At 38.4% G+C, this 21541-nt stretch overlaps 1 protein-coding gene across 10 annotated transcripts in view; it reads left to right on the top strand.

The window, feature by feature from the left end:
* Positions 1–21541, top strand: part of REXO5 (RNA exonuclease 5) — a 46140-nt gene that overhangs the window by 16762 nt on the left and 7837 nt on the right. For 9 of the 10 annotated variants that reach the window (XM_033217799.1, XM_033217795.1, XM_033217796.1 and 6 more), the window contains 9 exons: positions 2389–2477; positions 3793–3908; positions 5336–5474; positions 5629–5723; positions 6716–6818; positions 10326–10429; positions 11183–11303; positions 19480–19584; positions 20061–20198. In XM_033217799.1, coding sequence (XP_033073690.1) covers positions 2389–2477; positions 3793–3908; positions 5336–5474; positions 5629–5723; positions 6716–6818; positions 10326–10429; positions 11183–11303; positions 19480–19584; positions 20061–20198 — 1010 coding nt within the window. The remainder of the gene's footprint in view (positions 1–2388; positions 2478–3792; positions 3909–5335; positions 5475–5628; positions 5724–6715; positions 6819–10325; positions 10430–11182; positions 11304–19479; positions 19585–20060; positions 20199–21541) is intronic. The other variant, XM_033217797.1, reaches the window with a different exon arrangement.

Genomic DNA, 21541 nt, shown 5'->3' with positions numbered 1-21541 from the left:
AAGCACAGCGTATCCCAAAGTGTGTGATGTATGTTGTGATTGGCAAAGTGATGATTTTAGGTAGTACATGAATGTGACATTGAAGAGCATTGAAATAATATTTGATGAGAAATTTATTCCCTTTCTTTTTCATTCAGTTTTCTTTCATTTCTTTATATTAAAAACAGTTAGTATGTCTTTAATATTTTAACACTTTTCCAATACTTCTAATTCTCCTCCCACACTGCCCCCATATTTCTTTAACAAATAGAGCAGGTCTAGGCTCAGAGCCTTGGTCAATTATATAGCAAGAATTTAATAAAAGTACTTCGATTTCATTTTATTTTCTTTGTTACCTCCTAATTATAGCAATGATAATTAAATGTCCTTTTTTTAAACTGAGATATAATTTAACATACCACACATTTCACCCACTTAAAGTTACAATTAAGTATTTTTTTTCATAGAGTTGTACAGCCATCACCACATTTTAGAACACTTCTATCACCCCAAAAGCAACCCTATAGTATAATTTCCCTCCAACTCCTGAGCCTTTGACAACCGTTAATCTGTTTTCTATATATAGATTTACCCATTCTGGATATTTCCTGTAAGTGGATGTGCAATATGTGGTCTTTGTGACTGGCTTCTTTAACTTAGCATAATGTTCTCAAGGTTCATCCATATTGTAGCATGTATCAGTACTACATTTATTTTCACTGCTTAATGATACTGCTATTGGATAGACTGTTCATTGGGTGATGGACATTTGAGTTGTTTCCACTTTTTAGTTATTATGAATAATGCTGCTATGAACATTCAAGTGCAAGTTTTTTGTGTGGACACATGCTTTCATTTCTGTTGGGTATATACCTAGGAGTATAATTGCTGGGTCACGTGATAACTCTGTGTTTAACCTTTTGAGGCACTGTCAGTCTGTGAAAGCAACCATACCCTTTTACATTCCCACCAGCAACATATGAGGTTTCCAGTTCCTACACATTCTTGCCAACATTTGTTATTATCTTGTTTGAATATATCCATCCTAGTGGCTATGAAGTGGTGTCTCATTGTGATTTTGATTTGCATGTGTCTGTTGGCTGATGATTTTGAGCAACTTTTCATGTGCTTATTAGTCATTTGTATAGCTTCAGAGAAATGTCTATTCAGATCCTTTGTCCATTTTTAAATTGGGCTGTATTTTATCATGGAATTATTGGAGTTCTTATATTCTGGATGCATAAATTTTATTTTTTAAATTTTTTTTTTAAGTTGATGTAGATGTGTTTTATAGGTCCCAGGCACCATACTAAGTGCTTTTTTGTACGTTAACTGGCAATCCTATGATATATGAACTAAATTTTAACTCCATTTTATAGATGGCTTTTTCTCTATTTATTTTAACATATTTATAACCATCTTTTTCTTGAGGTTGCACTACTGTCACATGAGCACGTAGTAAGGGCAGTACTGCTGACACCTATAAAACACCACTGATAATATAGATAAGGTAGGCCGCAAGTATAGTGTCTCTGAGATTTGGGGCTGCCTTTCTTCTCTGGGATAAACCATATTTTGATTCTTTTAATTGCAATTGGTTGGAAATTTCACAGTACTGGGAATCAGAAATCGGTCAAAGGTTTGCCTAGCCCCGTTTCTTCCTTGTCAAACAAGATTTAGATGTTACCTTTACTGCTCCAGCCTCTGCCTGAAGGTAGAAATCTTCAACAATTCAGATGCTTTTGGGTCTCTGAGCTAAATATGCATGGTTATTGACTCAGGGTACACAAATAGAGGGAGTACCTTAAGTCTGTAGCTGAGCCTCTGTAGGAAACATGTGATTCCAGAAAATGCAGGCAAGGCTCTGAATAGATGTTTCAGAGGAATCTTGAGGGTTGAGTTGGGTGGAGGGACATGTATGGTGAATGTTACTTATACTTTCTTCCTGCTGTGAAATCCTTTTAGATCTCTATTATGGTGGAATCTCATTCCTATTTTCTCTTCCTGTATTTAGGAAAGAAAGATTTCACATATAGTTATTTGCATATGTTATTCATTCTTTCTTAGTGCTGACATGGAAAGGGCCTAATGACTTTGGGTTTAGCCATGATTTAGTTATCTCTTTTCTCATGAGGAGGAAAAATTGTTACTTGGCAACTGCCGGGAAGTTCAACCCCCAGAATCTCCTCCTAACAGCAAGCCTACGTTATTCTTTCAATATAAAAATGAATAGATGGAGAAAAACTTGAGAACAGAGATTGTATCTTATTTAGTCTTTGTATTTCAAGTGTCTAATGTACCGACATATCTGACTAAAATATCTAGTATTTTAGTTTTACCTGCTTGAATCTAAGAGTGATGTTTACCATCTCTATTCTAAAGGCAAATATTTTCTTCCTTTTTTCCTAGGTTTTCCTGAGTGTGAAAACTTTTTACTTACCAAATGTAATGGTTCTATAGCAGACAATAGTCCTCTCTTTGGACTTGACTGTGAAATGGCATGTACTACTTTTGATTTTTCAATTGGAGTGTTACAAGCTGAGGTCTAGTAGAAAATGATTTCTTGAGTCTATTGCACCAATGAAGGAATACATTCATTTCTAGTATTCTGTTTGAATAGCTGAAAATAGGTCCTTTTACTCATACTTTAGAAAACTTAGATCTGTATTCCAGGATAAAGAATAAATATCACATAAGTGGCTGGGTGCAGTGGCTCACACCTGTAATCCCAGCACTTTGGGAGGCCGAGGTGGGTGGATCATGAGGTCAGGAGATCAAGACCATCCTGGCCAACATGGTGAAACCCCATCTTTACTAAAAATACAAAAAATTAGCTGGGCATGCTGGTGCGCACCTGTAGTCCCAGGTACTCGGGAGGCTGAGGCAGGAGAATCGTTTGAACCCAGGAGGCAGAGATTGCAGTGCGCCAAGATTGCGCCACTGTACTCCAGCCTGGTGACAGAGCGAGAATCTATCTCAGGAAAAAAAAAGAAAAATCACATAAGTTTTCCAACTAGTTACTATGTTTAATCAAGTCTTTGCACATTACTATAAGTTGATTCCTTGTGTTTGAACAAGTATTTTGTTGTTGCTGCTATGAGGACTTTGCCTTAATTGTTGGTTTGGCTTAGTTTTACACCTTGAAGACCAGAAGTAGGATTTCCCTCCTTAAGTTCCCCTCATGTTTTGCTTTATCTAATTGTAGTAAGCCTCTTTTCAAAGACAGTGCATCCTCTTTCATTACTCAGGAAACAGTTTCTCAATTCTTAATAGAGTAACTAAGACCTAAAACTTGAGAATCTGACATATCAGGGTGTATATCCTGTCCTTGCCTGTTAGTGGCTTTGTCACCTTGGACAAATTCCCCTAGGATATCAGCCTGGGCTTCTCCCTCTGTGAAGTGGGGGTAATAATAAAGACTACCTCAAAAGGTAATTATGAGAGTGACATATATAAAATGCTTAGTACAGCACTAGCTGATAATAGAATGGGCTTAATAAAAATTACCTATTAGTGGTATTTAGCATAATACTGGATATAGTACACACTCCATAAATGGTAGATTCAATTATTAATATTATTTGCATTCATCTTCCTTGTGCAAATTACACTGTGTTGATCCTCTTAAGTGTAACATTCAGCAGCCTGCCCAGCTTTAATTCCACTCACACTAGATCCTCTAGTAAGCAAGTTTGTGCCATTGCTACAGGGACCCTGGTAGATTAGAGTAGATGGCAGTTGACATAGTGTAAATAGTAAGAGGAAGCAATACCTTCCACAGTTCAGCAGACTGACTACATCTTGGTCTTTCAGTGCCTCACATCTAAGGGGAGAGAGCTAACACGCATCTCACTGGTTGCTGAAGGAGGCTGCTGTGTTATGGATGAACTGGTCAAACCTGAAAACAAGATTCTGGACTACCTCACCAGGTATTTTTCACCTTGTCTTTAGCTCTTCTGAGAGCTATCAGACTAGAATGGAATAATTCTTAAGAAGAATGGCCCACAGCTTCAGTTTAGTTGGGTTTTATCTACTTAAGTATTATCAAAGATTAGGGCATCACATAGGTATATTTTAATGCTGAAATTGCACAATGTCAGTGTATAATGCTCTTGCCCTTCTTGATCTTCAATCTTCTTGTGACCTAAGTCAGCAGAATATTATCTTCCTTGTTCCAGAATCTCCCAATTATAATCAGTATCTACAACTGCCAAACAGCTGGAGCTTTGCTTTCTGATAAGACCTCATCTGAAAATCTGCACATCATCATTTGGCAGCCAAGTGATGTTAGAGCTTAATCTGCCTTGACCCCTAAAACACAAACAAAACTATTATTTTTCATAACAGAAATTCAAAGCTCAAAATGTTAGTCTACTTTTCCAAAGATTAGCATGTAATTTCAGAATGTACACACAGTGACTAGGCAAGAAGCCAGTGAAACATTACTGTTCCCATCCATTGAAGTGGCACCAGTAGATTCATGACTACTTAGGGACAGAGAGGCAATAATAGTGATAAATAACTGTCCCATTAGCAGACTTGACAATTAGATTCTTAGGGAACAGTCATGTGTGGCAAAGTTGTATGCACAAGCATGTTTGTCACCGTATTGCAAAAATGTAGGTATGTAAATGTCTGAAAGTAAGGGATTAGTTAAAATATGTTGTATCTGTATAATGGAATATTCACTCTGTAACCATTTAAAAGGATGTGCTAAAATAGATTTATTGATATGAAAATGTGTTTATGACATATTACAAAAGATAGACTTTGTAAAAGGCAGCTCATGCATTATGATTACATTTTTATAAAAATTAAATATATACCTGAATCTATATCAAAAGTATGGAAGGACATTTAATAAAATGTAAAAAGCGATCATCTCTGAGTGATAGGATTATGACTAATTTTTAATTCTTTTTTTTGAGACAGAGTTTTGCTCTGTCGCCCAGGCTGGAGTGCAAGTGGCTGGATCTCGGCTCACTGCAAGTTCCGCCTTCCGGGTTTACGCCATTCTCCTGCCTCAGCCTCCCGAGTAGCTGGGACTACAGACGCCCGCCACCTCGCCCGGCTAGTTTTTTGTATTTTTTAGTGGAGACGGGGTTTCACCTTGTTAGCCAGGATGGTCTTGATCCCCTGACCTCGTGATCCGCCCGTCTCGGCCTCCCAAAGTGCTGGGATTACAGGCTTGAGCCACCACGCCCAGCCACTAATTTTTAATTCTTATTTGTCACTTTGGACACTAAGCATATATATATTAACTATAATTTTTTAAAATGTTATTTTTAAAATGTCTTTCCAGAGAGGAAGACTTGTTAATATCCTTGCCTGTCCATTTCTCTTTTTTTGTTGAAAGCTTTTCAGGAATCACGAAGAAGATTCTTAACCCAGTGACAACCAAACTCAAAGATGTACAGAGGCAGTTAAAAGCACTGCTTCCTCCTGATGCTGTGTTAGTGGGCCACTCCTTAGATTTAGATCTCAGAGCACTGAAAGTGAGTATCTGATTTAGGACTTTGTATTTTCAGTATAAATGCCTGTTCCATTTATCTCAAATCTAAAGTCTTGGGCTCTTCTCCCCCGCCGCTAGCCCACTTGTTTTTTCCTTTAGCATAAGACATTACTCATTTTATTCTCTTTCTTCCTCAGATGATACATCCGTATGTTATTGATACATCATTGCTTTATGTCAGAGAGCAGGGCAGAAGATTTAAGCTGAAGTTCTTAGCCAAAGCTATTTTGGGGTAGGTTTGCTTATATACTCTAATATTGTTCTGACAAACTGCATGCAAGTTAGCATATAGTATCTAATTTAATGCATATTGCAAAATTCAGAGTTTCTGCTCTCTTTGTTTATAAACATTATTTTTTTGCATTTCTTATGAAATGAAGAAATTGTAGCTATAGAGACAGGGGTTTACATTCATAGTTGAGGCTTAATGGATAGAACTGAACCATGAAGGCAGAAGAGGTAACCAAAATTTCAAAACATACCTATATGCCTATACAAGATAGTATAACATACTTATACTGTCCTATTGTATTAAGACTCATATGTACAAAGGTGTTCATTATAACATGGTTTAAAATAGCAAAATAGAAAAACCTCAAATATTCTAGAAGTCTGGTTGAGTAAATTATGGTTATCTATATTATTGAATATTTTGTTGTTCAAAAGAATATGATAAATCTGTATGTTATATGGAAACCTCTCTAAGACACACCTGAGAATAAGAGATGCAGAGCAAGATCTATATATGCCTCGATATTTATATGATATGGATTAGATTTAGTTCTATATGTAGACATAGACATATACATATATTAAGCTTTTTAAAAACACCTAAGAAAGTATTTAAGTATGTATAGACACTTATATACAAATAAAAAAGTTTCAGGAAGGCAATTTTAAACAATGGTTAGATCTAAGAAATGGGCCTGCCCCATTTCTTAGAGAGGGGACTGGCCGGGGAGTCAGCTAGATGCTTTTTGTTGGGTAGCCTTTTGTCCACATGCTATGCTTGCTGTGAACAAAGCCATTCCTGATTGTTCTGCACCCCCAGTGCCTCTTGCAGGGCCTGGCAATTAGCTGGAATAAAGGAACCTTGATTGTTGTGATGCAAATCTAATTATCAGAATTCTAACATTTTATATGTAATCACAACACTTGAGATGGTTGAAAGAGCCTATCATTAAAAAGTGCTGTGAGTATGTCAATTTTATACTGACTTTCCAGGAAGGATATACAGTGTCCAGACAGACTTGGTCATGATGCCACAGAAGATGCTAGAATAATCCTTGAATTGGCTCAATACTTCCTTAAGTATGGCCCAAAAAAGGTTAGTATCTTTGACCAGTGTGTTCACCTTTCTTAAAATCATAGGACTAGATCAGTCTATCACAGACTACCAACTCCTGTTACCTATTTTTATGAAAATGGCAGTGTGGGCTGGGTGCAGTGGCTCACGCCTATAATCCCAGCACTTTGGGAGGCTGGGGCGGGCAGATCACCAGGTCAGGAGTTCAAGACCAGCCTGGCCAATATGGTGAAACCCCATCTCTACTAAAAATACAAAAATTAGCCGGGTGTGGTGGTGCTTGCCTGTGGTCCCAGCTACTCGGGAGGCTGAGGCAGGAGAATGGCTTGAACCAGGGAGGTGGAGGTTGTAGTGAGCTGAGATCATGCCACTGCACTCCAGCTGGGCAACAGAGCAAGACTTCATCTCAAAAAAAAAAAAAGGGAAAATGGCAATGTGATTGAAGCCTAGCATATATTTTGAATTAAGACCCATATCACTAGCATAATGTAGTGGTTAAGTATATAGTCTCTGCAGTTGGGCTTATCTGTTTTAAAATATATGTTCTACTATGTCTAGCTGTATAATCTAGGGCAATTTCTCTGAACAACATCAGTTTTTGGATGTATAATAGGGGAATACGCACTTTTCTGGGATATTGTTGAGAGTAAATGAGATACTGTGTATAAAGTTCTTAGCACAGTGCCTTGAATATATTAAGCAGTATACTGGTGGCATGGTGATTATTGTAGTTAATACTAATAATTGTAATAATTATAAAAATTCTGCATAGATTTTAGTTTTCTTGGAGTAGGGGGAGCATACAATTGTTTCACCAGCAGTTCAGTGGGTACAGATTAGAACAGCACATAAGGGAGACATAGAAGAGGACATAGTCTCTGACAAACTTTATTATAATGCATTCTAACCTATTAGATTGTCCCATTGCATAATACTTTCCATCATGACTCCATTATGAAATAAATTGTACTCCACATGGAATAATAAGCAACAGCCAGAATAGTCTTTTGTGTCAGATGGTAAAAAGACATTCTAACAGATCTTCTTTGAGCATATAGATAATAATAGCCACCACTCACTGAGGACTTAAGTGTATTATTCTAAAATGCCATATATACATTATCTTATTTAATCCTCACGACAGCCCTGTGAGTTAACCATTATCATTCCAATTTTATACATGAGCCTTTTGAGGTTATCAAAGGTTAGATAACTTATCTGAGGTCCCACAGCCAGTCAGAGGTAGAACCAGAATTGAAACTCATGTCTGTCACATTCTGTCTTTTATCTATACCAGGGGTTAGCAAACTTTTTCTGTAAAGGCCAGTTAGTAAATATTGTAGGCTTTGCAGTTTTGCAACTACTCAACTTGCTGTGGTACTGCAAGAGCAGCCATAGACATTATGTCAACGCAGGTGGGCACAGATGAAATAAAACTTTATTTATTTACAAAAAAATATGTATTAGTGTTTGCTAATCTCTGCTGTCAATCACTACAGCAGATTCTAAAACCCTTTTGGTCTCATGACTCTTTTGTTAATGTGGGTTATATTGTTACCCACACAGTGGTGAGTTCAATCACTTGGTGGGTATTAACCCAATGACCACTATCAAAGAAGATTTACTTTTTTATTTTTATTTTTTTTGAGACAGAGTCTCACTCTGTCTCCCAGGCTGGAGTGCAGTGGTGCAATCTCTCTTCACTGCAGCCTCCGCCTCCCTGGTTCAAGCGATTCTCCTGCCTCACCCTCCCGAGCAGCTAGGATTACAAGTGCCTGCCACCACACCTGGCTAATTTTTTTTGTATTAGAGTTGGGGTTTTACTATGTTGGCCAGGCTGGTCTCAAACTCCTAACCTCAGGTGATCCACCCATCTCGGCCTCCCAGAGTGCTTGGATTATAGGCGTGAGCACCATGCCTGGCCCAAGGAGGATTTAACAAGGGGATTTTATTACTTTGCAACAAGTAAGAACACCAGGGATAGTTCCCAAAGCACTATCTCCCCAAATGAAGGCAAAAGCAGGGCTTTTATTTTGCTAGTTGGCTGAGTCATTGCATGTGTAAAGGCAGGGTTTGTTCCTTGACACATACATGTATAGAAAATGGAGAATAAGTTCCTCCCTAGGTGAGATTTTTAGTATGGTAATGCAGAGAGTTTGCCAAGTTCATCTCTAACTTCAGGCATCTCTGGTTCCAGCAGATTTTTGTCTTGCTGTAGCTGGTCTTCTTCCTGTACCCTTTTGAAACAACAAGGTACAACAGGGGTTACACTTTTATAGTGTGCACCTGAAGACCCAGGGACTCTGGGTTACAATATCTATCAACATTTACTATATTAGAAATTACATAAATTTTAATATTAGTTTAAGATAAATAAAAAACCATTATATATTAACACAAATCCCTTTTTTTTTGAGATGGGGTCTCACTGTGTTGCCTAAGCTAGACTGGAACTCCTGGGCTCAAGGGATCCTCCTACTTCAGCCTCCTGAGTAGCTGGAACTTCAGCATATACAGCCACTCTGTCCAGCTACAAATAACTTGCTTTTATGAAAAAAAGAATTTTCCATAAATATTAGTGGAAAGAGCATCATTGTTTTAGGTATTTTTGTGAAACCTTTTAACATCTAGCTTAATAGAAAACAAGTGACTTTTCCTACCTGCTTTACATTCAGTCTGTTATGTCACATAGTTGGAGAAGGAAGGATCTCACCCCTTGTGAGATCTGGAAATCACAGAATTCTCAAACCACACTTGGGGAGCTTAATTATGCTTGATTTCCAGTGAAAATTGTATCTCACTTGGATAAAAACTAACCAAATCTGAATTAAGCATGGGCTTTAGTTAATAATAATGCATTACTATTGTTTCATTAATTGTGACAAATGCACCCTACGAATCTATTACTAATAGGTAAATATGGGGGTATGCTGTAAGGGAACTCTGTACTATTTTCATAACTTTTCTGTAAATCCAAATTGATTCTTTAAAAAGTTTATTTTTAAAAATTTGTAACTTTAAAAATTATTCTCTCTACATCACAACTCCCTGGTGGGCTCCCACTTTATGGAAGGAGAAGAAATATCAAGTAGAATAGACTTCTCATGATTTTGTGTTAAACTAATAAATAGTCTTTTTTAAAAATTTTCTTGTAAAAGCCATTCTTTTATCATTTCCAAAATTGCATGTTTGCAGAGAGGTAAATTTTAAGTGACTGACTATTAGATGAGTGATGAACCAAAATTGTCATCCTTTTTCAATCAGCCCTACTTGGCCCTTCCCCACATTCATGTAACAACATTTGTAGCTGGTAACAGATTGCCATTCTTGGCTAAGCAGCCATAAACCATCTGGTAACTGTTGAAGCCATCCCAGGGCTGTGGCAATGGCAAAGCCACTGCCTAAGAAAACAGAACATTATTCAAGTGGATTTTTTGCTTTTTGTTGTTGTTGCTTTTTGTTTTGTATTTCTTTAAGCATCAAATGCTTTGCAAGAAATTATATTTTTACCACTTTATTTTCTTCAAGATTGCAGAACTAAATCTAGAAGCACTAGCTAATCACCAAGAAATACAAGCAACAGGCCAAGAGCCTAGAAACACAACAGAAGTACTTCAGCATCCAAACACAAGGTAATATTTTCAGTTTGAAACAACAGCAAAGACAAATGTAGTATCTAGTTTCTTGTTTAACAACACCTGAGAATGTTTTTATCCTCTTTTGAGTCTATTGAAAACTATTTACCAAAAAATAAATAACATCTATCACAAAAACCACAGAAAAAATACCACCTTCTAGCCTTAATATACAGTATTTAATTTCTAATTTTCTGAATCTAGTGGCTGGTCTAAAATAATATCCTTGACCAAAAGAAAAACAAAAAAAAAAAAACAAAAAACGATTGGAATATGTTGAACCTAGGTAGCACTGGGAAAGATGATAGACTAGTTGGTATTTTGGCTAGAAGAGTCAATCTGTAGCCTTGTTGTATTGCCCAGACTATGAAAGACACACACAGAGACTCAAAAGGGCTTTGTCTCCAGACTATGGCAAATGTATCAGATCTTTAGCATTTTGCCTACACTTTGATAGAGAGCTTTGGGTATATTTCTTGTTTATTCTTCCTCTCTCTACTGAAGCCACACTGTCTAAAACAATTTTCTATGATGATGGAAGTGCTCTACATCTGTGCTATCTGGTTTGGTAGCCGCTAGTCACATTTGACTAGTGCAGTTGAGGAACTGAATTTTTAATTTTATTTAATTTTAATTTTAATAGCTATATATTGCTAGTGGCTACCATGTTGTATAGTGCAGGTATAGAGAAATAACTGTCAGGTTCTGGAAAACTGTTGTTCTTACCTTAACTCTTTTACTTCTTTATAGTGTTTTAGAATGCTTGGATTCAGTGGGTCAGAAGCTTCTTTTTTTGACCCGGGAGATAGATGCTGGTGAACTTGCGTCTTCCAGAAACTGTCAAACTATAAAGTGTATTTCAAATAAAGAGGTGAGTGTCCTGCTGAACCTTTGCAGGTTATATTCAAAGCAAAGGGGAATGTAGCCCTTTGCACCCCATGTAAGTGTCAAGCTTTTTTAAATCAGTAACCCTGGTTACAGTTAGTAAGTCAGGCTTCTGTCTCACATCTTGTATGGAGTACCTAAGTCCTCATAGGAGTAGAACTGTCAGCTGCCAGTGCCTGCTTCCAGAGCCCAGCAGACCTCTGGGTTTGGCCTTGCATACGTATTTGAGTTTCTGTTGTGTTTCTGATTCATGGAAATGTTTATCTTGGTTTTGAGCCTGGCTATATCTTTTCAATTTTTTTTTTTTTTTGTATTTTATCTATCATTGCTGTATGTTAAGTCAGAGAGGCTACATCAAACATGAGCTTACTGTGTTATATTCAGAAGATCTGTGTTTTTTTTTTTTTTTTTTTTTTTTTTTTTTGAGGCGGAGTCTCGCTCTGTCGCCCGAACTGGAGTGCAGTGGCCGATCTCAGCTCACTGCAAGCTCCGCCTCCGGGTTTACGCCATTCTCCTGCCTCAGCCTCCCGAGTAGCTGGGACTACAGGCGCCCACCACCTCGCCCGGCTAGTTTTTGTATTTTTAGTAGAGACGGGGTTTCACCGTGTTAGCCAGGATGGTCTCGATCTCTGACCTCGTGATCCGCCCGTCTCGGCCTCCCAAAGTGCTGGGATTACAGGCTTGAGCCACCGCGCCCGGCCTGTGTTTTTTTTTTTTAACATTTTGTTTGGAAATAATTTCTTTTTTTTTTTTTTTTTTTGAGACGGAGTCTCGCTCTGCCGCCCAGGCTGGAGTGCAGTGGCCGGGTCTCAGCTCACTGCAAGCTCCGCCTCCTGGGTTTACGCCATTCTCCTGCCTCAGCCTCCCAAGCAGCTGGGACTACAGGCGCCCGCCATGTCGCCCGGCTAGTTTTTTTTTGTATTTTTAGTAGAGACGGGGTTTCACCATGTTAGCCAGGATGGTCTCGATCTCCTGACCTCGTGATCCGCCCGTCTCGGCCTCCCAAAGTGCTGGGATTACAGGCTTGAGCCACCGCGCCCGGCCTTGGAAATAATTTCAACCTTACGGAAAGCGTGCATGAATGGTAGAATACCTGTATACCTTCTATCTAGATTCACCTTTTTTAGCACCCTGCCCCAGTTGCTTTATTATTTTATGTGTACCCACATGCTTATGCTCTCTCATGTACACACTCTCCTTCCTCTCTCGGTATGACATTTCCTGAACCAATTGAGAGTAAGCTGCATATATCATGGCCCTAAATACTTCAGAGTGTATTTCATGAGAATATTATTTTACATAACCACATCTTACATAGTTACCAATTTTAGTAAATCTAATATTGTCCTTGTACCTTTGTCTACTTTTCATCTGTATTCTAATTTTCTTGGCTGACCAAATAATGTCTTTATAGCATGTCTTTTCCCTTTAGAACAGTATCATTTCTAGGGTCATGTATTACAATTACTTGTCATATCTTTTTAGTCTCCTTTAAAGCTGGAACAGTTCCTCAACCTTTCTTTGTCTTTAATAACCTTGATACTTTTCGAGTAATGCATGCCCCCATCCCTTTTTTAACAGAGTTTTGCTTATTTTAGGTTTGTGTGGTGGTTGCTTATGATTAAATTCAGATTATGCATTCTTAACCACATTTCTTGGGGTCTTGCATCCAGAGGCAGTTATTATTCATCTGCCCCTCTTTTATGCTGTTTATTTTGATCACCTGGTCAAGGTGTTGTCTGCTTTCTCTATTACAGAGTTCTTGTTTTTTCACTTAATTCTAATAAATATGTGGGGAGATACTTTAAGAACATGCCAGTATTGCTTGAGCGCAGGAGGTCAAGGCTGCAGTGAACTATGATCGTACCACTACACTCCAGCCTGGGATTACAGGTGTGAGCCACTAGGCTCGGCCAAGTGTTCCTTTTTTATATGTCTTTTGCTTGAGCTTGTTGAGCTTTTGGAATTTGTGGGTTTATCATTTTCATCAAATTAGAAAAAGTGTTGACCATTATCTTCTTTCACCACCCTCCCCTCCTTTGGGCACTCCCACTACATATGTATTAGGCTGTTTAAAGTTGTTCCATAGCTCACTGATGTGCTGTTCATGTTTTTTCTAGTCTTTTTTCCTCTCTGTTTTATTTTAGATTGTTTCCATTGCTATGTCTTTAGGTTGCTTATTGTGCTGCAGTATCTAATCTACTGATAATCCAATCCAGTGTACTTTCACCTCACACATCGTATTTTTTACCTCTGGAAGTTAACTTTTGTTCTATTTTATATCATCCATGTTTCTAGTTAACATTCAGACTTTCCTCTAGCTTCTAAATTACAGAATATAGTTACAATAACTATTTTAACATCCTTCTCTATTAATTTGATAATCTGTGTCATTTTTAGATAAATTGATTGGTTTTTTCTCCTTATTATGGACTGTATTTCATTCTTCTTTGCAGTCTGGTAGTTTTTTTGTTTTTTTGAGACGGAGTCTCGCTCTGTCGCCCAGGCTGGAGTGCAGTGGCCGGATCTCAGCTCACTGCAAGCTCCGCCTCCCGGGTTTACGCCATTCTCCTGCCTCAGCCTCCCGAGTAGCTGGGACTACAGGTGCCCTCCACCTCGCCCGGCTAGTTTTTTTGTATTTTTTTAGTAGAGACGGGGTTTCACCGTGTTAGCCAGGATGGTCTCGATCTCCTGACCTCGTGATCCGCCCGTCTCGGCCTCCCAAAGTGCTGGGATTACAGGCTTGAGCCACCACGCCCGGCCAAGTCTGGTAGTTTTTTATATTGGATGCTGGACACAGTGAATTTTAATTTGTTGGGTGCTATATATTTTTGTATTTCTATAAATATTTGTGAGCTTTGGTCTGGGATGTGGAAAAGTTACTTGGAAACACTTTGGTCCTTTTGGATCTTCTTTCTTTCTTTGCTTCCTTCCTTCTTTTCTTTCTGTTTTTTTTTTTTTTTTTTTTTTTTTGAGACAAAGTCTCGGGCTGGGCTGTCCAGGCTGGAGTGCAGTGGCGCCATCTCAGCTCACTGCAAGCTCCGCCTCCTGGGTTCATGCCATTCTCCTGCCTCAGCCTCCCAAGTGGCTGGGACTACAGGCACCCGCCACTGTGCCAGGCTAATTTTTTTTTTTTTTTTTTTTTTTTTTGAGATGGAGTCTCGCAGTCGCCCAGGCTGGAGTGCAGTGGCCGGATCTCAGCTCACTGCAAGCTCCGCCTCCCGGGTTTATGCCATTCTCCTGCCTCAGCCTCCCGAGTAGCTGGGACTACAGGCGCCTGCCAACTCGCCCGGCTAGTTTTTTCTATTTTTTAGTAGAGACGGGGTTTCGCCGTGTTAGCCAGGATGGTCTCGATCTCCTGACCTCGCGATCCACCCGTCTCGGCCTCCCAAAGTGCTGGGATTACAGGCTTGAGCCACCGCGCCCGGCCCAGGCTAATTTTTTGTATTTTTAGTAGAGATGGGATTTCACTGTGTTAGCCAGGATGGTCTCGATCTCCCGACCTCATGATCCACCTGCCTCGGGCTCCCAAAGTGCTGGGATTACAGGCGTGAGCCACTGCACCTGGCCTTCTTTTCTTTCTTATGTTGCCCAGGCTGATCTCAAACTCCTGGCCTTAAGTAATCCACTCACTTCAGCATTCCAAAGTGCTCGGATTACAAGGGTGAGCCACTATGCCTGGCCAGATCCTTTTGAATTCTTGCTTTTAAAGTTGGTTAGGTGGAACCAGAGTAAATTTTGTCCCACTACTAAAGCAAAACCATACTAAGTACTTGATCTCCATAAATTATGAGATTTTACACTCTAGCTTTTGGGAATCTAAACTATTCCTGGCCTTGTGTTAGCCCGTGTGATTGTTTCCTCTAATCCTTTTGGGCTTCCTTTCCTTGACCTTGCATAGTTTACTTACATGGATACACTAATCCCTACTCAACTGAATATTTGAGGGGGATTGTTTATAGATCTATCAGTTTCCTAGCTTTTAAGGATCACTGTCCTTCATTTTTCGATATTCTGAGAATTGCTGTTCTTAGGATTTTTTTTTTTTTTTTTTCCTGTGCACTTACATGGGCCTCAAGGGCTCTTTGGGCATTATTATTGTTATTGTAATAGACTTTAATTTTTAGAGCAGTTTTAGGTTCACAACAATATTATATGGAAAGTATAAGCTGGGTGCTGTAGCTTACACCTGTAATCTCAGGACTTTGGGAGGCCAAGGTAGGTGGATCTCTTGAGTCCAGGAGTTTGAGACTGACCTGGGCAACATGGTGAAACGCTGTCCCTACAAAATATCAGCCAGGCTTGGCGGCACGTGCCTATTAGCAGCTCAGGAAGCTGAGATGGAAGGATTGCTTGAGCCCAGGAGTGGAGGTTGCAGTGACTGACGTATAATCGCACTACTGCACTCCAGCCTGGCGACCGAGTGAGACCCTGTCTCAAAAAAAAGAAAGTACAGAGAGTTCCCATTTACCCCCACACCCACCCACACAAACAACTTCCACCACTATCAACAACCTGTACCTGAGTAGTACATTTGTTAAAATCAATGAACCCACTATGACATATAATTACCAAAGTCCATAATTTACATTAGGGATCTGTCTTGGTGTTGACAAATGTATGGTGACATATATCCACCATTACATATCATATATATCATACAGAATAGTTTCATTGACCTAAAAATCTGTGATGAATGTGCTCTGCCTGTTGGAAACCACTGATTTTTTTTTTTTTTTTTACTGTCTCCATAATTTTGCCTTTTTAAGAATATCACATAGTTGGAATCACATAGTATATAGCTTTTTCAGACTGACTTCTTTCACTTAGTATATGCATTTAAGTTTTCTCCATGTCTTTTCACTGCTTTATGGTTTTTCCTTTTTAACACTGAATAACTATACATTTCCTGGATTTACCACAATTTATCCATTCACCTGCTGATAGACATTTTGGCTGCTTCCAAGTTTTGGCAATTATGGACAAAGTTGCTATAAATGTCTGTGTGCAGGTTTTCATATGTACATAAGTTTCCAACATATTTGGGCAAATACCAAAGAGTGCAATTGCTAGATTGTATAGTATGTTTAGTCTTGTAAGAAACTGCTGAACTTCCAAAGTGTCTATGATTTTGCATTCCCACCAGCAGTGAATGAGAGTTCCTGTTGCTCCACATTCTTTTCAGCATTTGATGGTGTCAGTGTTTTGGATTTTGGCTATTCTGATGGATGTGTATTAGTGTCTCATTGTTTTAATTTGCAGTCCCCTAATGACATGTAATGTGAAGCATCTTTTTGTATGCTTATTTGCTATATATATGTCTTCTTTGGTCAAGTGTCTGTTCAACTCTTTTGCCCATTTTTAAAATTGCATTGTTCATTTTCTTATTGGTGAGTTTTAATAGTTCTTTGTATATTTGAATAACAGTCTTTTAACAGATAAGTCTTTTGCAAATATTTTCTCCCAGTCTGGCTTGTCTTCTCATTCTCTTTAATCATATATTTTTTATAGTTTCTTAGTTGTTGGAGGAGAGAAGGTAACTCTAGTCTTCTGTTATTCAATCTTGGCTGGGGATGGAAATCCTTGTAAGTTGTATTTGAGAAATTTAATGACAGTCTAATTTTCTTGGCTTTGTAAGTTATTTTTACTGAGGATTTACTTTTCCCTTTTTGTTTAAAGTCTAATTGTTTTACTAAGCTATGTCTCAGAGTTGATCATTCCAAGTCACTTTTTCTTGGTACCTGAGGCCCCCTTCAATATATAGGTTATAGTTTCTTTTATTTCCAGAAGTTTTCTTGGATTGTATTTTCAAGTATTTGGTTCTATTGCTTTAATTTTCTTCCTCATAGACTTTACTTATGCATGTATGTTGTCCCCCCTTGGCCTATCTTTCATTCACCTACTTTCTCTCTGATGCTTTTGATTTCATTTGTATACTCCTAATTCTTTCCATGCTTTTCATTAATGCCTTTTATTAAAATTTCACTTGAATCTATTCTTACTTGACAACTTGTAGTTGCTTTTTTATATCCTCAAATGTTTGGCTGCTAATATTCAATTCAGTTTATACTGTAATGTTAACTGTATCCTTTAACCCTATGGTTGATTTTTTTTTTTAGGGGGAATAATTTTCATTAGCTGAAATGCTTCGATTCTCACTTTATTTCTTGGTTTTTGTTTTTGTTTTTGTTTTTGAGACAGTTTCACTCTGTTGCCCAGGCTGGAGGGCAGTGGCATAAGCAGAGCTCACTGCAGCCTTGACTTCGGGGCTCAAGCAATCCTCCTGCCTCAGCTACCCGAATAGCTGGGACTACAGGCATGTGCCACCATGCCTGGCTAATTTTTAAATTTTTTAGAGATGAGGTCTCATTATGTTGCCCAGGCTCATCTCGAACTCCTGAGCTCAAATTATCTTCCCACCTTGGCTTCCCAAAGTGCTAGGATCACAAGCATGAGCCACCGTGCCCAGCTGTTGCTGCTTTTTTGATAGTAGTTCAGATTAATATGGTCTACTATTTTCTAATTTTACTGATTTGTTTTTGAATAAGGTTTTCATTCAAGAGCGTCTCTTTTATTCTACCTTCCTCAATGCAGTTTTTTGTTCTTCTTTTGTGCTTTTCCTCTACTTATCAAAGGATTCTCTCTCCCTTTCCTCTTCTCCCTCTCTTCTTATTGTAGCAAAAAACATAAAATTTACCATCTTAACTGTTTTTAAGTATACAGTTCAGCAGTATTAAGTATATTTATATTCTTGTGAAAGAGATCTTAGAACTTTTTTATTTTGCAGAAGTGAAACTTGGGCTAAGTTTCTTTGTATGCCTTGTGACTTATTGTTGTTGGTATTGTTGAGGCTTGGGCATTTGAATAAATAGCCAGTTGTCTTTACAGACTGCTTCCTGCAGGGGGAGACCTTCATTAATCAGCCTAGTTAGAAATTTCATGACCTCCCAAACCTGTTCTGGAGATTTGTCTTCTCTAGAGTTGTGCATGTGCCTTTAGTTGTTTCCTGAGCCCCTTGTCCCTACTTCTTTTCAGAGCCCATAATCTCTTTCTTCCCCTGGTTTTTTACTGCAGCTCTAACATGCCATGGTGATCACATCTGTTTTCAGTGGCTTCCAAACAAGGCCGTCAGTCCTGTCAGCCTTCCGAGTCATGCAAGACAGAAAATAGTCCCTCAGACAGCCCCCACACTACTCAGAACATTGGACACATGGTCCACTCTTTCATTTCCATCCCAAGAGAGGATCTGTGGTGTGGGAGAAGCCCTATTATGTCAGATAGGGAAGGATGTAAATGGGACCACAAAACATCACAAATTTTCCTTTCCCATTTCCTGGAAACCCTTCTTGGTTTCATGCTGGTCTAGGTACTATATAGCTTTTCATCTGGTCTCTACAGTTCTCTCAAAGGTGTTCTGGTCCATATATTGTTGTTAACTCATTATCTCTGTGGGAGAGTAAGAAGCTGAAGTGAAGCTTTCTAGTTCTCCATTTCCAGAATGATGGTGTGGTGTTGATGGAAGGGAGGAATTTATAATATTGTTTGGAAGGGTTGGCATTCTTCACAGCAGTGTCTCCAAGGGTACCACCTTTTCTCTATATATCTGATTCTCCTCCAGAAGCACAGCTTCTCTGAGGCTGCCAAGCCTCTTGCTTGTAGTCAAGTGCTGAGAAATGTCAAAATCATGACCCATGTTCCTTATTTGGCATTTAATTGGAGTTTTTATTTTGGGGGTGATTTTTTTGTGCTTCATCTAATTCTTCCACGTCCCTTGATTATTATTATTATTATTTTAACCAAATCTATTAAGCCTCCTCTCCCTTGCTTTCCCTACTCACAGGCTTGCAACAGTTTACAATACTGGGAGTTATAGTTATTTATTTAATTACAGGTCATTGGAAAATTTTTGTAATAACCCTTGTCTCTTAGTAATGCCGAAGGTATGACTTATATGTATTTTATTTTTATTCTTTTTATTGGTTCTGTGGTTCTTTAGGGAAGCTGTGTGGTTTCACCATTTTCCTCCAGATCTGGAAGTCAGCCCCATATTACCTCAGTATGGGTAAAAAGGCAACTACTATTTATATTATTGTGGCTCATATCCAGGAGCCGCAATAGAGTATGAGGTTCCTACCTTATCCAGGCTGTGCTGTTCTCTACAGGTTCTTGAGCAGGCCAGAGTGGAAATCCCCCTGTTTCCCTTCAGCATTGTTCAGTTCTCTTTTAAGGCCTTTTCACCTATCCTCACCGAGGAGATGAACAAAAGGGTAAGTGGATGGGTTCTGCTGAATGATTTATTTAGTGACTTTTTGTAACCTCTTATCATTAAGGAAAGTAATACATGCTTTATTTAATTTGTTGTGTCTTTCTCTAGATTTTTACTATCTGCATATTAACATCTAAAAATATTTTTATAAAAATGGGAATCAAACTATGCATACTGTTTTACAACTTTATTTTTTCATTTAACAGTATATCTTGTACATCTTTCTGTATCACTACATATCTTATTTCCCTTGTTTTTAATGGCTACATAATATTCTGCTATATGATATACCTATTAACAGCATTTGTACTTTATATACTTTTGCTATTGCTAAATGGTACTTCAGTGAACATCCTTGGATATTTGGCAAGTATTTATGTCAAAAAATCTTTGATGAATAATCCCATGCGTTGACTCATGATTTCAGTTCTCTTTTCACATTCATTCCCATACTATATTCTGTTGTTTTTCCTACAGATGAGGATCAAGTGGACAGAGATATCAACTGTCTATGCTGGGCCATTTAGCAAAAATTGCAATCTCAGGGCTCTGAAGAGGCTATTTAAGAGCTTTGGCCCAGTCCAGTCAATGACTTTTGTTCTTGAAACCCGTCAGGTAAGACTGGAAAATTCAGATTTCAATTTTCTAGATTAGTGTTTCACATTCAGGTGACTGCTTGGGCCATGCAGATAGCAAATATTCCTGAAGTAAGCTTGATTGCTACCAACTGGAGCGCGAGACATACGCTAATGAGAGCAATTGTTGACCCACAAGAATGTATACCCAGTATTGTGAGATCTTTTGTTGTGTGTGTTTAAAGAATTGAGACATCTGGTTGGGCGTGGTGGCCTATATCTGTAATCCCAGCACTTTGGGAGTTTGAGGAGGGAGGATTGCTTGAGTCCAGGAGTTCAAGACCAGCCTGGGCTATATAGTGGGACCACATTGCTACAAAAAATTTAAAAACAAGAATTGAGAACTCTGTCAATTTTCATATGCTGGCTCCTATTTTCTCAAATATCAGGCCATGCGAAAAAATATGTCTGCTGGTTGAATATAACCTATGGTCCTTATGCTTGTACCCAGCTTTAAATGATAAAATGCCCTTTCAAAAAGAGAAGTAACTTTCATATCTTAGAAAATTACTTCTTTTTTTACAGAGTAGGTTCATGGCTTGCTTGGTTAAGATACAGGAAGAAGATTATGGGAGGGCTTTTGTTGTTATTGTTATTAGTTCTCTTATCTCATAGGGTAAGTTTTTGGTATTGTAGGTTTGTATTTACATAAAAGCCTTTTAAAGAGATTAGTTTTACTTTAACAAAAATAATGCTTGCATATGGTTTTAAAAATTTATATAGTTCAAAAGGACTTCACAAGTTAAGTCTCCATCTTCATAGTCATAACAATACCATATCAATAGATAAAGTTTATATATGAAGCAATAACATCATAAGCATATAGAGACAGAAGAAATCATGAAAATAATTTAAAAAGAATTAAAAATGGAAACAGTATAATAGGATGTTTGTAGAATGATATACAATAAAGGTAACAATGGAGGCCTCCAGGGGAAGAATTAGCTAATGAGATTAGGGGAAGACTTTACTGTAAATATTGTTCCTTTAGAATTCGGAACTAGGTAACTATTAACTGGTGTATTACCATGTATGAAAGTGAAGTAAAAATACTTCTAAAGTGATGTAAGTGCAGGATCCTAGATATTTTTAAATGTGCTATCTCTAAATTTTTTAATTTTTTTTTTTTTTGACACAGAGGCCCAGGCTGGAGTGCAGTGGTGCCATTTTGGCTCACCACAGCCTCTGCCTCCCCAGTTCAAATGATTTCTCGTGCCTCCCAAGTAGCTGGGACTACAGGTTTGCACCCCCACGCCTGGCTAAGTTTTGTATTTTTAGTAGAGACGGGGTTTCACCATATTGGCCAGGCTGTTCACGAACTCC

The sequence above is a fragment of the Trachypithecus francoisi genome, unplaced genomic scaffold (genome assembly GCF_009764315.1).
Source record: "Trachypithecus francoisi isolate TF-2019V2 unplaced genomic scaffold, Tfra_2.0 Lachesis_group10, whole genome shotgun sequence".
In the NCBI taxonomy this organism is placed as follows: Eukaryota; Metazoa; Chordata; class Mammalia; order Primates; family Cercopithecidae; genus Trachypithecus; species Trachypithecus francoisi.
The sequence above is the reverse complement of the archived record's forward strand: the minus strand, read 5'-3'. Positions and strand labels throughout refer to the sequence as shown.